The 15,174-nt window shown below is 37.2% G+C and overlaps 1 protein-coding gene and 2 non-coding genes across 3 annotated transcripts; all 3 read left to right on the forward strand.

Moving 5' to 3' along the window:
* The first annotated feature begins 2,388 nt into the window (after nucleotides 1-2,388).
* On the forward strand, nucleotides 2,389-14,675 carry LOC129278755 (eukaryotic initiation factor 4A-I-like). Its single transcript, XM_064111080.1, has 9 exons — nucleotides 2,389-2,750; nucleotides 4,477-4,555; nucleotides 5,440-5,572; nucleotides 6,206-6,345; nucleotides 7,088-7,363; nucleotides 7,761-7,904; nucleotides 9,075-9,212; nucleotides 10,999-11,168; nucleotides 12,181-14,675. The coding sequence occupies exons 1-9, from the start codon at nucleotides 2,725-2,727 to the stop codon at nucleotides 12,323-12,325; spliced, it is 1,251 nt and encodes a 416-aa protein (XP_063967150.1). The 5' UTR covers nucleotides 2,389-2,724; the 3' UTR covers nucleotides 12,326-14,675.
* LOC129279724 (small nucleolar RNA SNORA73 family) lies at nucleotides 8,563-8,806 on the forward strand. Its single transcript, XR_008586367.2, has one exon. It is a non-coding gene; the product is annotated as a small nucleolar RNA SNORA73 family (small nucleolar RNA).
* LOC129279722 (small nucleolar RNA SNORA73 family) lies at nucleotides 9,469-9,712 on the forward strand. The gene has a single exon (XR_008586365.2). It is a non-coding gene; the product is annotated as a small nucleolar RNA SNORA73 family (small nucleolar RNA).
* Nucleotides 14,676-15,174: the final 499 nt, after the last annotated feature.

A 15,174-nucleotide genomic window follows, 5' to 3' on the forward strand; every position in this document is an offset into this window, starting at 1 on the left:
AATAATGAATGATTTAGTTCCAAATTATTTAAAACCTTTAGTATGTAAACGGCCCGTGAAATACAGGACACGGTATTCTTTACGATGCCCCCTTCAGCTTCCCAAAGCTAGAATTGAACATAAAAGAAAATCTTTCGCATATGTCGGACCCAAATTATTTAATGCACTTCCTTCAAATTTACAAGTTTGTACCTCCTTGTTAGTTTTTAAAAAATTATGCAAAGCCTTTCATACGAATTGATAAAGAGCGAAATAATATTCCATTGATTTACAATGCTATGTATGTTTAAATTGTCACTTCCCACTCTATATTTTGGTGTTAATTGTTTCTGATGTTAGATATTTTGTATTTTTGATGTTGTTTGTTGTTGTTGTTGTTCATAGTTATCTTGACATGTATTTTAAACTGCAGGGCGCCTTTGTAAAGCAGTTTTAAGAACTGAACAGGCCTACCCTGCAGTATAAAATAAATAAAACAAAATAAATAAATTAATAGTATTAAACAATGCTAATTCCACATGTTCAGGGAGGAATAAAATTTTGTTTCACGTGACAATAAAGAGAAAATTAGAATTTTTCATATTTCATATAATAAAATACAAAATAAATAGTGAGTGGGAGACGTCATCAGTCTGCCAATTTGCATACCAACAAAGGATGTGCATATAACTGTTTTATGAAAAATAAGCGAAATTTTAAATGTCATAACTTTCTTATTTTACATCCGATTTTGATGAAAATTTCAGTGTTTTGTTTGTTGAATTTTTCTCCTTAAATTCAAATCAACTTTTTGTTGGGGTGGTCTTGTCCTTTAACTAGTTCGAGCGCGAAGCGCGAGCTAAAATTTTCGGAAATTTCATATATTTTGTCCTGAAAATTGAACATTCTGGGTAATGTTTGTGATCCTGAACAAGAGGCTTATGTAACTAAATAATTACTGCTATAGCGCGAAGCGCGAGCAGAAATATTTGTCATCATATGAAAATGGTCATTATCTTCCTATTCTTTTTGCTAAGTGCGTGATATAACTTTTCGATATTCCATTCTGAAAAGGGGACAATTAAATTATTAGGAATTCATGAAAAATGTATTTATCAATCTAATAAGCCTAATGAAAGCGCGAAATTTGGTGATATCACTGAGGCCTGAAAACTTGATATTTTGAGCACTTTCGTAATTATGAATACGATAGGTGGGTTAACACAATATATTATTTTCGCATATCGCGAACCGAAATTTTTGATAAACTGTCATGAAAATGGGATTTTAAATAATTTATAGAATTATATACATAACTCACCAATCAAAATGCGAGCGCGCAGCGCGAGCTGAAAGTATTGATACTCACCACAAAACGGACATTTTCCATATGCACTTAAAAAAAAAATCAATTTGTAAATCAAAAACAAAATAACGAAAGCTCGATGTCCGAGCCGAAATATGTTGTGTATATTGATTTAAAAACTTGACATTTTAAGCTCCATATCTGCCTCTTGAGCAAGATATGTCTCAGATATCGAACTGGTAATGCGAGCGCGAAAATTTTATATGGTGATATGAAAGTTCTTTTTTATTATTATTTTCCAAGTCTCATCCTCACCTTATTTTATTCTCTCGTCTTCCTCTTCTTTTTCACCCTCTTCTTTTTTTCCTCCTCTCTTTCCCCTTTTACTGTTTTTCTTCTTTTCCCTTTTCCTATTTCTTGCTCCATCAAAGGGGGGGGGGGGGGGCTCGGGGCCCCCTGGATCCGCCTATGCTTATTATGAAATTAAACACGTTTTAATCGTCGTGTTTTTACAAGTTTATAGAAAAATTCGGGTTGCAGCCCCCATTACCTTTGTGCCCTATGCAGTGAGGTGCAGGGGGGCACTCTTGCCCCCCCCCCAAAAAAAAAATGTTCAAGACCAAGAAAGCTTTTCAATTTCCAATTGAATTAGGTCTATTTTGAAATAAATATATTTTCGCATCCTATCTGCAATTTCATTACCCTTTCCTTTTATTTCCCTTTTCATTTTCTATAATTCCCTTTTTCCTTCTCTTCCTTTTCTTCTTTTTATAACTTTTCAACTTTCTTGATATGATTTGATATGTCCCTGATGAAATCGGGGCAACTCAAAAAAGTTGGAAAAAATGAAAGAAACTATTGAGGTGAAATGTGGATATCATTTTGTTGAATTCATCACAAAATTATATTTCAAGTAATGGTCAACATTAAAATTTGGTCGGTCGCAGCTTTTAGAAACTTCCCCATATAAGTCACGTTGGTGACTCGATTTTTAATCCCCCAACAACCCCCTATTTGACAACGGACCCCCTAGCTCCCACCCCATATCTCTGATCACCACCCGCCCCCGGAAATGTGTTCCACGAGTTATCCGTGTAAAATTTATTTCGCAACATGGCAATGTCGACCACAGATTGGGAAACCCGACTGTGAAGACGTCATAAAATTATTCCGCGAGTGAGTCGTTCGGAGGCAAACAGATAATTTTACAAATTCCATCTTTTCTGTCAATATAAACCATAAAATCGATTTAAAATTCAACCAAAATATATAGCATTGGTAAATTTGCCCTATTCATGAATTACTTGTTGGGAAAATATAAGTAAACTGTGAACTATGTTTTCATAGTGTATGAATATTGTGGTACTCGCTGCCTCATTTCACATGGATCTTCTGTAAGAAATCCCGGCCTTTCTTTGCGATTGAAAATTTATTGAAGAATGTCTTTTGCTGATGAGGAACAATTGTAAGTATTTTTCGCCTTTCTTGAATTCGAAATCAACTTAAACTCCTATCATATGTTGAGAACGAAGTGTGCTTCACGATATGTAAGGATGGTGGTGTGAAAAACTGAGGATCATGTGAAATATGACGATTTTCATGTTGAAAAATGTGCCGGGTGGAATTTCATTCATTCATTCATTCATTCATTGACCGCGCGCTGAGCTGCTGTAGCTGTGTGAGGAAATCAACACGTGTAAAGTACAGGATCAGAAGCAAGACCAAGGCAAGGGCATGGCGCGCCCATGCAGCAGCTGCCCATAGATGGAATATGCTATCCCTTTCTTTTGGTTGACCCCAATTCCACTGGACAGTGTAGCTTTTAATGATGTAATATTAAACTAGAATCTATTCTCTAGATTTCTAAATTTTAACTGTTAGTGTTACTGTTAGACTGACTAAGTTAATACTAACACTTAACACTTACACTACAGACTGCTTAACTTTTTGAAAAATTAATCTAAGAAAACACAAATTATTCCAAAGACTGCTTAACCCTATTGATTACATTTACAGATCAAATTGACATGATTAATTTTCAGATCGAAAAATTCTGTAGGCCTATGCGAAAATAACAGCTTGTAAAGTTGTAGTACTAGTACTACAGAGTACAGTAAGTAGGCCTAACTGTTATTTTTGTGAAACTACTGCTGGTAGTGGTAAGCATAAGCTTTAAGAATAATGTCAAAACTTATTTTACATCCCATTGTGATTTAGTTTTGTGTAAAGGTTTGTATCGTAAAATCAGATTTTTATTGGGGTGGACATGTCCTTTTTTTAAATCAAGAACAAAGGGGCTAAATCCCGCTGGCAGTCTTCACTACTAGATCTAGACAGCAGTGTACTGTCTACTGAAAGATATTTTTCACATTGCTTGGTTGCACGGATGGTAAAATTAAAGGACAAGTCCACCCTGTCAAAAAGTTGATTTGATTAGGAGAAAAATCAAATCTAACGCTTAAAATTTCATCAAAATCAGATAGAAAATGAGAAAGTTATGACTTTTCAAAGTTTCGCTTAATTTCACAAAACAGTTTGTTATATGCACATCCTGTTTGGTATGGTATGCAAATGAGCAGACTGATGGCGTCACCCACTCACTATTTCTTTTGTATTTTATTATATGAAATATGAAAAATTCAAATTTTCTCATTGTCAGTGAAACGTACATGTAAGTGTATTCCTCCCTGAACATGTGGAAATGCCATTATTCTAACAGTTTATGATTAAGTCAATTTGGTCCTTATTGTCAAATCTAAAAATTGAAATATTGTATAATTCAAACAAAAAGCAAAAAAAAAAATGTGAGGACATCATCGACTTTCATTTGCATATCACTGAGTGGTGCATATAAATGTATTCTGAAAAATAAGCAAAACTTAAAAATATAACTTTCATATTTTCCATGTGATTTTGATAGTTTTCAGCGTTAGGCTTGTTGGATTATTCTCCTTTTATTCAAGTCAACTTTTTGTTGGGGTGGACTTGACCTTTAAAAATAAGAACTCAATTGGTTTCATCTAACAAGGGATTGCTGAACTGTGGCATTTTATTTTTTGTTGAGATTTTGAAACCCTACATGTACATCCACCTCCCTGTTTGGGATACAAGCCCTTTACATGTGACCCTGTATCTATTTTTATAATACAATCTTACATGTATAAAGGAACCCGGTTTTGTTTTTTCAACAGGAATTCCCAGGTTCCGAAATCTGGGCATGATGAAAATGGGGGACAAGGTCTTGGCCCTTCCGATGAAGGGATCATCGAAGTAAGTATGCTTTTCTCTTTTGGTGATATCCACAAATGCTATTTTATTAAGCCCAAGGATTTGCTGTACTTGGGGGGGGGGGGTGAAAGCCTGCTGTACTTGGGGGGGGGGGGGGGTGAAAGCCTGTTAGCTTATTACTCCTAACAAGCCCATGTGAGTAATTATGCAAATTATGTGACACGTCTTTATTACTTGTCTTATGAAAAATAAATGTGAGTAATGGGATCCCAAATAACATACAGTGTGAATGTAGAGCCTACACGTACATGCGAACTGTGCAATACCAGCAGTTCAATGGATAATGCAATGTGTGATGATTCATTCACATGGATATTGTGTCAGGCCCATCTAATGTGTTGATAAGGGGGGAAAAAACTTATCCCTTGTCTAACTCATGTTATGCCTCAACGTGGATTATTGCCAATATTGTTTTACATGTACGTGCTTGCCATACAAGTGTGTATTGCTTGCTCACTTTCAGGTTTACTCACATTTATCATCAATTCATCTAAACAATGCATTCATACTTTTTGAAGAGGTTTAAAAAAGTTATTTGCTTTTCAGCAATCAGATATGCCAGTCTTAAGGTCAAATTGGGGTTTTTTATTGTTAATCATGTTTGGTCATCGATATCTTTATATTTTTATAGATTAGAAAGTCAAAAGGGGCCTAAGCTTTCGATCCTAGCAGAATCTTCGTCGGAATTTTTTCAGATATCTATTTTTATAGATATCTGACTGGCATCCGCAAGTAATGCACTTGTCATTTTCCTCTGCTCTGTTTCAGCAGGGCTCCAAAAAGAGTCCAAATTAGCTTGATATATATTTTTTTTACTTGCCCTTTGGGTTACTAAAATTGTCAGTATGTCGTCTTTTCTATTATAGACCAACTGGGATAAGATGGTAGATAGCTTTGACAACATGGGACTGAAAGATTCTCTCCTCAGGGGTATCTATGCTTATGGTTTTGAGAAACCATCTGCGATTCAACAGAGGGCAATCATGCCTTGCTGTGAAGGTAGGTTCATTACCAGCAGCAATATTGAGTACACAACTGATTGATGGTAAGGAAGTTCACCCTGACAAAAAGTGTATATTGTAAAAATAGGTAAAAATAATTATAAATATTGTCGAAGGTTTGAGAAAAATCCATCAAAGAATAAAAAGGTTTTTGATTTTGATTATTTGATTTGTGACGTCGTATGCGAGCAGGATATTTGACTCTTTAATCTGAATCTACCTTCATGGGGTGATCTGTGTGTGAAAGTCTAAATACTATTTACACTTCTAACAGAATTGCTTGATTCAGGCCCATTGACATTCACTGCCTGTGATTCTTGTCTTGAAGTCGTTTTTGAGCACTCTACAATTTGGAGATCAGCACCAAGAACAGTTGCCTATGTACAACCCAAACAACATGCTGCTTTTTTGTTTTCTACTATCAAGTTTGACTTAGCTCATGTTGATCTGCATGTTAAACCTACATTTTCAATATGAGATGTTGTTGCCCTTTCAGTTAAACGGGTCAAATAATGCTTTGTTCTGTATTATTCCCATAGAAGCGTTTACATGTACCATGTTTTTGTGTGGATTGTTCTGGCTGTTTGGTCACCCATGACATTCTCTTAAAATCATTGATTACTTCCAACAGGAAAGGATGTTATTGCCCAAGCTCAGTCTGGAACTGGAAAGACGGCAACTTTTGCGATCTCTATCCTGCAGCAGTTTGACCCGAACATAAAAGGGTGCCAAGCTCTTGTCCTTGCCCCAACCAGAGAGTTGGCCAACCAGGTAAGTGAAAAAAAAAATGAATAGCATGTTCAGTAATTCTTGCACGTTTGGTCCAAGTCATCTCGGGGGGGGGGGGGGGGGGGAGAATTCAATACCCATCTCGTTAACCTGGAGGCCAAATCTACCTTAATATATATAGCATTTATAAGGCACCGATAATCTGGTTGCCTATTCAAGGGCCCCGGCTTCAGCTCTAGCTGCTAAAGGCACATGGTGCATTTAAGGAGTTAATCCTGTCGGGTACCCACTCCCCTCACCTGGGTTGGGTGCAGCACAATGTGGGAAAATCTCTTGCTGAAGGAAAACCCGCCATGGCTGGGATTCGAACCCACGTCCCTCTGGTTGAAAGATGAGAGTTCTAACACCAGACCAAGACGCCCTACTTTATTAAAAAGCTGTTATGCTTATATTTTAGGCCTGAGTAATGGTGTTAAAATGCTATTAATAAATGGGTGGTTAGGCAGGGTGAACTTATAAAACAACTCTTCCCCCAAAATTTTTCCCCTTCAGCAATGAGAAACTGGTTTTATTTCCTGAGCATGTGGGGATTGTCAATTTTGTTCTTTATTGTGAATGTGATTAAATGAAGACAGTGTCTATTGCAAACCTGTAAACTGGAATATGACTTGTTTGCTAGCTTCGGACAAGGTCTCCTCCATCACCCAAACTAACAGTTGAACAGTTGGCGCACCCCCCCCCCCTAAAAAATGGATGAAGGACGAGATCACCATTTCTTTTACAGATCAACAAGGTAGTTGTAGCCCTTGGTGACTACCTCAATGTGAAGTGCCGTGCTTGTATCGGAGGCACCAGTGTCCGTGAGGACATGGCTGCTCTTGAAGTTGGTGTCAACGTAGTGGTAGGCACCCCTGGAAGGGTGTTTGACATGATCCAGAGGAATTACCTTTCACCAAATAACATCCGCATGTTTGTATTGGACGAAGCTGACGAGATGTTGTCGAGGGGATTCAAAGACCAGATCTACAATGTCTTCAGCAAGCTCCCAACTGAAGTACAGGTAGGTACCAAACTGTAATGACCTAATCTTAATTCTTTATAGGCCTGACCTGGGTGTGAGGGTCAAGGATCCACATCTCCTAGGAAATATATTTAGACCAAATAGACTCCCTCTTCCCTAGATGAAAAGATGTCCCTCTACGCCGTTTTCATTCAGCTGTATCGCTAACATGAATAGACGCAAGTCCCAACACAGCTGACTTGGATGGGTCTTGCTGTGTTCAAATATTGGAGAAGTTATCATTCTACCTTTCATTTTGAAATCAACTTAATTAATAGTACATCTGTTAGAATATTTGTAGAAAATTATTTGAAAGAACATTTTATGGTGTGTTCTTAATTCGGGCGTTATATGTTTTTCTAAGTGTTTTATTAAAGTTGATCACTTGGTATTACAGGTTGTACTTCTATCTGCCACAATGCCCGCTGATGTGCTGGAAGTCACCAAGAAGTTCATGAGGGATCCTATCCGCATCTTGGTAAAGAAGGAAGAACTGAGTTTGGATGGTATCAAGCAGTTCTACATCTCTGTTGAGAAGGAGGCAAGTATTTTTTAAAAGAAAAAAAAGATGGCAAGGGTGCAGTCTTCTTTGTAGGACAAATGAGTAGCTGCCAAAGAGCTTAATTAGCCTGTTGTATCCTTACCTGCTAACTGTCCTTATTGAGTAGGAAAGGTCCAGATTTTGGGGAGAAAGCCACTTCAAACCATTGTCCATTAGGACCAAGTCAGACTGCCAGAGTATTCTACTTTTTATTAGCACTTCTAAATGTTAAATATTCATTATTTTTATAATACCTGAAAAGTTGGAAGTATAGTTCATCATCAGAAACTGATGCGATTAAAAAGCTCCTTGCCGGTAACTTTGGGGGTTACCAAATCCAGATTTTGGTGTCAGTAGGTCATAGTTCATTTGAAAATCTCAAGTTAATATTATATTATTAACCCCAAAACTCTCGGGGGGGGGGGGGGGTGAATCATATAACAAAAAAAAGTTAGGTTTAATGCAAAATATTCTCAATCTGGCATTAGCAAAGGCAAAAGTTTCAACTGCATGCAGTCAGAAATCCATCTAGTATATTTTTGTATGGCTAGACTATAGGAATAAGTATCGTTTACTAATTATTTGAAATCTGTATAAAAAAAGTATTGTGGAATGGATATAATGAAAATGGTGATATAAGTTTTTTAGCGATAAGCATCCAATGTTGACACCCAAGTCCTCCACTTGGTTCTGTCATAGTGGCTTTTAGGAGCTGAGTCCTTGCGACACTTGCAATGATGTATGGTCCTCTGCCACGACATTGGAGAGCAACTAGGACCCCTTTTGTCACTCCTCTACAAGGAGCAGTGACATCTGGTGAGGACCTTCCCTTGCATATTCCTTGTATTTCCCAGAGTCACTTGTGACCATTACTGGGGAGTTAAACCATGCAAGGGACATTTTTAAATTATGTTTAGATACATTTTCAACAAGTACCATCATACATGTAGATTGTTTGAAGACCCCCCCCCCCCCCCACATCTTCCCATTTGGAAAGGTGATTTCTCAGATTGAAAATGAAGTTGGATATATAGGACCATCCTGTGAATCTAAAAAAAACTCATGAAATGATTCGCGGAGCCTCTACGAGGTGGGGCTGTCTGGTCAGGAAGAGTGACAGTGAAGGCTGTGGTAAAAAAAATTTCTTTGACCATTACGTTTTCATTCTAGGAGTGGAAACTGGACACGCTGTGTGACTTGTACGAGACCTTGACCATCACACAAGCAGTCATCTTCTGCAACACGAGAAGGAAAGTAGATTGGCTCTACGGAAAGATGCATGAGAAAGATTTCACTGTCTCCATCATGGTAGGTATTTGCCCCCCAAAAATAAATACTGCATCTGCCAATTTTTTTTTATGTTTTAGGTTACAAAGAAGACAAAATATTGTCTGTTCCATTGAAGCTGGCTGTTGTATACGTAAAACCCAATGAAATGCCCAAGTATCCGAGACAAGCTGCTTTAATTAGCTCTCTGTATTTGAACAATTGTCTTTTGTTTTATACAAATATCTGATAATTGGATGTGTTTTCAGTCCAAGATAAAGTTGCAAATTGCAGTAACCCAATGTTGACACCCAAGTCCTCCACTTGGTTCTGTCATAGTGGCTTTTAGGAGCTGAGTCCTTGCGACACTTGCAATGATGTATGGTCCTCTGCCACGACATTGGAGAGCAACTAGGACCCCTTTTGTCACTCCTCTACTAGGAGCAGTGACATCTGGTGTGGACCTTCCCTTGCATATTCCTTGTATTTCCCAGAGTCACTTGTGACCATTACTGGGGAGTTAAACCATGCAAGGGACATTTTGTTTTAAAAACGCAATGATATACTGGCTGTCCAGACTAACCCTAAAGGTTTTTTATACTGCAGCCAAATTCTATCATGTAATTAAGATGTTGTAATTTTTATTAATTATCACAATTTATACCTGTCGTTATCGCTGTCTTTATATGGATTGGAATAAAAAAAATTGAATTTATATATTCAAAATAGAAAAAGGGGGCTCATATGCATATCTTAGAATTTGAAAAGAGCCTGGTGTTTCAATCGACCCCCTCAGCGAATTTCATCACTGCGCCATCATGAGACCTTTTTTACCGCGCCGCTTGCTGACTTTTTACTTTTAAAGTCTTGCGCACCTGTATAGAACCAAATTTGCGACGCCTGGGTATGCGGTTCCGAAATTACGCAACATGTGTACACGTGTACGAATTTGATGCAAATAATGTTTTTTAACCAAAAATCATAAATGTATGATTGTATTTACTTTTGTTGGTTTAAATGCATTTATCTTATGCTATTTATGATCGCTAAAGGGTCCCCGACAAAGTTCATCAGAAAAAAATAAACAAAGGTTTAAAAAATAGAGAAATGCATAAGAATTTGAAAAACAATGAAAATACAGAAATTATATTTTGGCGATTTTTTTTTTTAGATGTTTGTTTGAAATGTTAAAATTGATGTTCGCACCAAAAATACCATTCTACTAGCTATATGAAGTGAGTTAAAGGCAAAAACATACAAGAAAATCAAATTTAGGGCATATATCATACGCATAATTGCGTGATTGATAAAAAAATGTAAACAATTATTTTTTTGAAATTTTACTATATAGTCTTGTAGTTTACATCCGGCTGTACATACATGCAAATTTCTCGCACGATTGCACAATCAACAGCCAAAATCTGAAGGGGGGGGGGGTTCAAATTGACCCCCCCCCCCCCCCCCCCCCCCCCCGTTTATCCTGGTCTGAAATAGCCCAGAAAGGTATATGAAATGCAGGAATCTCCAGGGGGAGTGTCAGACAAAGCTGTTTGTAAGTTGGCACGACTGGAACATGATCTTGGGTGCTCAGTAAGCTACATTGCTACAAATGTCGCACAAGAAAAGGTCACCAGTCACCATGCATAACTTAACCTACATGTATATAGCCTGGGCTATTTTGGAATTACATTTACGTAGGAGGGGGCTCAGCTTTTGGTTGTTAATCGCGACGTAAACTGACACTCCCTGCACTCATGATGTGCCATATATAAAAACATTTTACCAACCAAAGGAGCTTTTCTTGATGAATCGTACTTTATTTCCTCAGCACGGAGACATGGACCAGAGGGAGCGAGACAAAATCATGAAGGAGTTCCGCACAGGCTCTAGCCGTGTGCTCATCTGCACTGACCTGCTGGCTCGTGGAATCGACGTCCAGCAAGTCTCACTAGTTATCAACTATGACCTCCCTACCAACAGGGAAAACTACATCCACAGGTCAGTTCTGTAATTGCACTTTTGTAACTAAAGGAGCACTGAGCTCTGAAGATAATGTATCTCCTGCAATATGCTTTTCGATAATGGATACATAATACCCTTTCATGAAAGAATGTGTTTGAAATAATCTCTGGTACTGGTAACAACAGAAATAAATGTTCACAGAATTTAACAAAATCACCTGTACTTTTAGTGGTTCAATGTTTTGACCTGGCCCTGGTGGATTGTACAAGTTTTTCTGTGGGTTCATGTTAGAGGGTTATGTAGTGTACACCTCTGAACTATTGAAGAAATATTGAAATTTCATGGTAAAGGAATTTAACATTTAGAAAATTGCTGGAGAGTGTTATTCTTTATTCAGATTTGACCTTACATTGTATGTAAGAAGCATTTGAAGTATTCTTTCTGATGAAATATCATTAACCATTCAAATTTTTTTAAAGGAAAGTATAGGTTTTTTTTTCTTCATTTATCTTGGAAGCATGTCTTTGCTCCTTCCTCAAAAGCACCTGCACTGTAGTAGTGCTTCTCAAGCACTACAATGACATTGAAGGTTGTCGTAGGAAGGTAGAGTAATATCCCTGGCTCTGCATGTGGGTGAGATAAGTATCATGATCATGGAACTCGTCTCAATTTGCAGCGCTACAATTTCTTGAAATAAAAATATTTGGAAATCCTTGGAAGAAACCACACTAATAAGGGGATCAGGGGCCCGTTGCAGAAAGAGTTGCGATCAAAAAATCTTGCGCAACTTGATTTTCAGCCAATGAAGCACCCTTATTCGGGACTTGCGCTTGATATTTTTACCTGCGTTAAAACGCAACTCTTTCTGCAACAGGCCCCAGAAGGTCATGGTACATGGTTGTGTATGCATAAGTCAGCCTTACATCAAATTTTGCCACAGATGTCTTTAGTCTCAATAGATTTGATTTGTGCAGGTTCTATTGTATTGTATTTGGCTTGTCATGGCTTAGACTAACGGGGATTGCTCCTTTTTTTTCTCCCCTTCCAGGATTGGCCGTGGAGGCCGTTTCGGTCGCAAAGGTGTGGCCATCAACTTTGTTCCAACAGAAGATGAACGCAATCTTAAGGATATTCAGCAATTCTACAATACTCAGGTAGATGAGATGCCTAGCAATGTTGCCGATCTGATTTAGAGGATAGAGAGGAGACCCGTCAAATTTGTTTGTTCTTCATAGCGATATCAATGCGATTCTACTGATGCGACTGATGACAGTGATGATGATGATGCGATACTAGCGATGTTCTGATATTGGAATACCCTTTTATCAAACTTTTTTGACGGATATCTTGGAAATGTGAAAAAACTGACTAACTGAACAGCATTCCTCAACGTATCTTGGAAAGAGATTTATATCTCTTTCAATTCTTTTTTGATATTTGTGTTGGAGACAAAGGACGAGAAAGACTCGGTCAAGGGTTATAACCCTTGCATCTTGGGGGTCACCCCTGGTGACCCCCCAGATAAATAAGTTTGCTTGTGTAGATTATTATAGTGAAATCATATATATATCTTTGTGCTCATGTGAAATGTGAATGATATTACAATTTGATAAGTCGTTTTAAACAAGATATTTCTTTATTTACATTCTGTTGTAGAGAAAATATATCGTAATTTTAAACGTAAGGGGTTTTGTAGTTTAAGGGGTCACTGGGTGGGGGGTTTATGTTCTGTTATTGGGGCGCATTGTGTATTTATTGCTAAAGCAATTATGGTTATCCGCAAGTTAAATTCTGGACTCAACTCTATGTGCTGCTGTGATATAAATATGAAGATGTCTGAGTGTCGGCGTGTAGAATATATGTGTCATCTAGCAAAAGAACGGTACCCTTTCCCATTTATGATGTTCCATCTGTTGCATGCATTCAAGCATTGTTCTCATGAATTTTGTTATTTGTTATTTAGCTTTGTAGTTCATTTCTTTCTGACATGTAGTGGGTTCTTCAAATGCTTCAAATATCGCAGGAAAGCATTGATGGCATTTCTTCTTGATTTTGTTTTTCTATCGTTGTTAAGTGCTCTGTGAGCAGTCAAGTATTTTCCTTTTTGGCTATTCAGTGGTACAAAGAATGGTTCATGAGTGTTAAATTATTTAGAACCATTCTGTGTGCTTGCTAGATATCTGACATTTTACTTAACCTCTTTAGTCTAAACACTAATCAAACACCTTGAAATGCCTTTTTTGTGCTTTTATGATTTTCCACAAGATACATGTTAGATTATCATTTTCTACATTTTTCTGAGTAATTTTCCCTTTCTGCTCCTTTTTTCATGCATTTTCTAGTGGATTTATTTATTTGATTGATATTTGTCAGTGAAATTGACTGCGAAAATTGACCACAAATTTTCTGTTTGATAAACCTCTCACATCCGCAGTCATTAAAATCAAGTTTTGGTGCTTAGGAAACACAAGTTAATTTATGGAAGACGATTCGCCATGTATTACCCACCAATGATGTCTGCTGAAAAGCTTGCACTTTTCTTGGAATCAGAGCTCCCCTTTCATGAGCAATATTGGATCAACAACCGATGCTACTGAACGCAGTTGGTGCCAATGAAATGTCATAATTTTGGCCACTTCTATCGTAACTTCTGATATGACTCGTGAAATGGGGGTCCTGGACAATTCAGATCAATCCATGCTGTTGGTCGTTAAAATAATCCTTGGCAGTTTAATGGCATGCTATAATCAGTGGTTGTAAGCTGCCATGCTTTGCTCTGTGGGGCAATAGCACAAATCTGAGCGATGACTAAATGGAATTTATACCTACATGTAACTGTAATGTGCGATGCAGTGAATCGCAAAAGTAAATAACTATTTTGCTGAATTTTTGCCACTATGACACACATTCATGTTTTGATATGTCTGTGTTTACTATTGATCAAAATATATTGTCTGTTTGGTACCTGGTAGGGTGATGATTTCTGTTATACAGGAGGGTACACTACCCTGAGATCAAACTGATTTGAATGAAAACTTGAGCAAGTGATATTGAGCATTTCATAGAAATGGGATTTAAAAAAAGAAAAGATACACGCAAGTCAAAACTTCATACGCAGTAGACATTCCTTAATTTGAATCAGTTGGAATTGAAGAAATAACTTACTTTATGAAAAAAAAAAAATGACTTGTGAAGCCGGGATTAAGAACAATCGATTTCAAAAGAAGACTTGAAAAGACAGTCGACTGAAATGAATTAATAGTTTTATTGAAATCAACTTGATCTTGGGCTGGAGTACCTCCTTCAGTGCCCTCCACATATCAGATGGACTTTTTTTTTCCTTGAACCTCGGATGTGCTTGGTATCTACCCGTTGATTTTATTTTACCATGTATTAATTCACACTTCATGATCAATGACAATATATTAATAAATTTCATCATATTTGCCAACAATCAGATACTTGAATATGCTATGGTGCACAATATAGATGTATGTGTATGTACAATCCCAGTAAATGCTATAAATTAGTTGATGTAATTTACTTCTGTGGCTTTCTGGTGTTGTTTTTTATGTGGTAAATACTTCAATTACTTTTATTTCATCAATGATTGCTCCCACAGACAATGTGCTCTAGGGGATGCACGATATTTCATGAGTGGGAGTGATGATTTGATCAGATGATGAAGTCAAAGTTGAAAAATATTAGAATCTAAAAGCAGATCCACGATTTTCCAGAGGGGGGGAGGGGGCATTTTTGTACAGGAAAAGAGGTCTTAATTCCCAATTAATGGTCATTCATGTCGGGGAAAATTTTGACAAAAAGTATTAAAGGGATACTGAAAATTTCATTAAAATCTGATAACAAATAGCGAAGATATTGAATATTAAAGTTTTGCATTACATTATGAGAACCGTTATATGCACGTCGTCATAAATATTACTTAGTTGGGCTGATGTCACATCCCCACTTTCCTTTTTCTCATGTTATTACATGAAATCATAGTTGTACATTTTTCTATACCTGTGTGAATGAAATGTCT

Source organism: Lytechinus pictus, chromosome 16 (genome assembly GCF_037042905.1).
Source record: "Lytechinus pictus isolate F3 Inbred chromosome 16, Lp3.0, whole genome shotgun sequence".
Taxonomy (NCBI): domain Eukaryota; kingdom Metazoa; phylum Echinodermata; class Echinoidea; order Temnopleuroida; family Toxopneustidae; genus Lytechinus; species Lytechinus pictus.

Bases quoted from the DNA above. Each gene is read 5' to 3' on its own strand.
- LOC129278755 (XM_064111080.1), top strand. From the start codon at position 2,725: ATGTCTTTTGCTGATGAGGAACAATT. The intron at 2,751-4,476 runs GTAAGTATTTTT...TTTTTTCAACAG, and splicing joins TTTGCTGATGAGGAACAATT to GAATTCCCAGGTTCCGAAAT. The intron at 9,213-10,998 runs GTAGGTATTTGC...TTATTTCCTCAG, and splicing joins ATTTCACTGTCTCCATCATG to CACGGAGACATGGACCAGAG.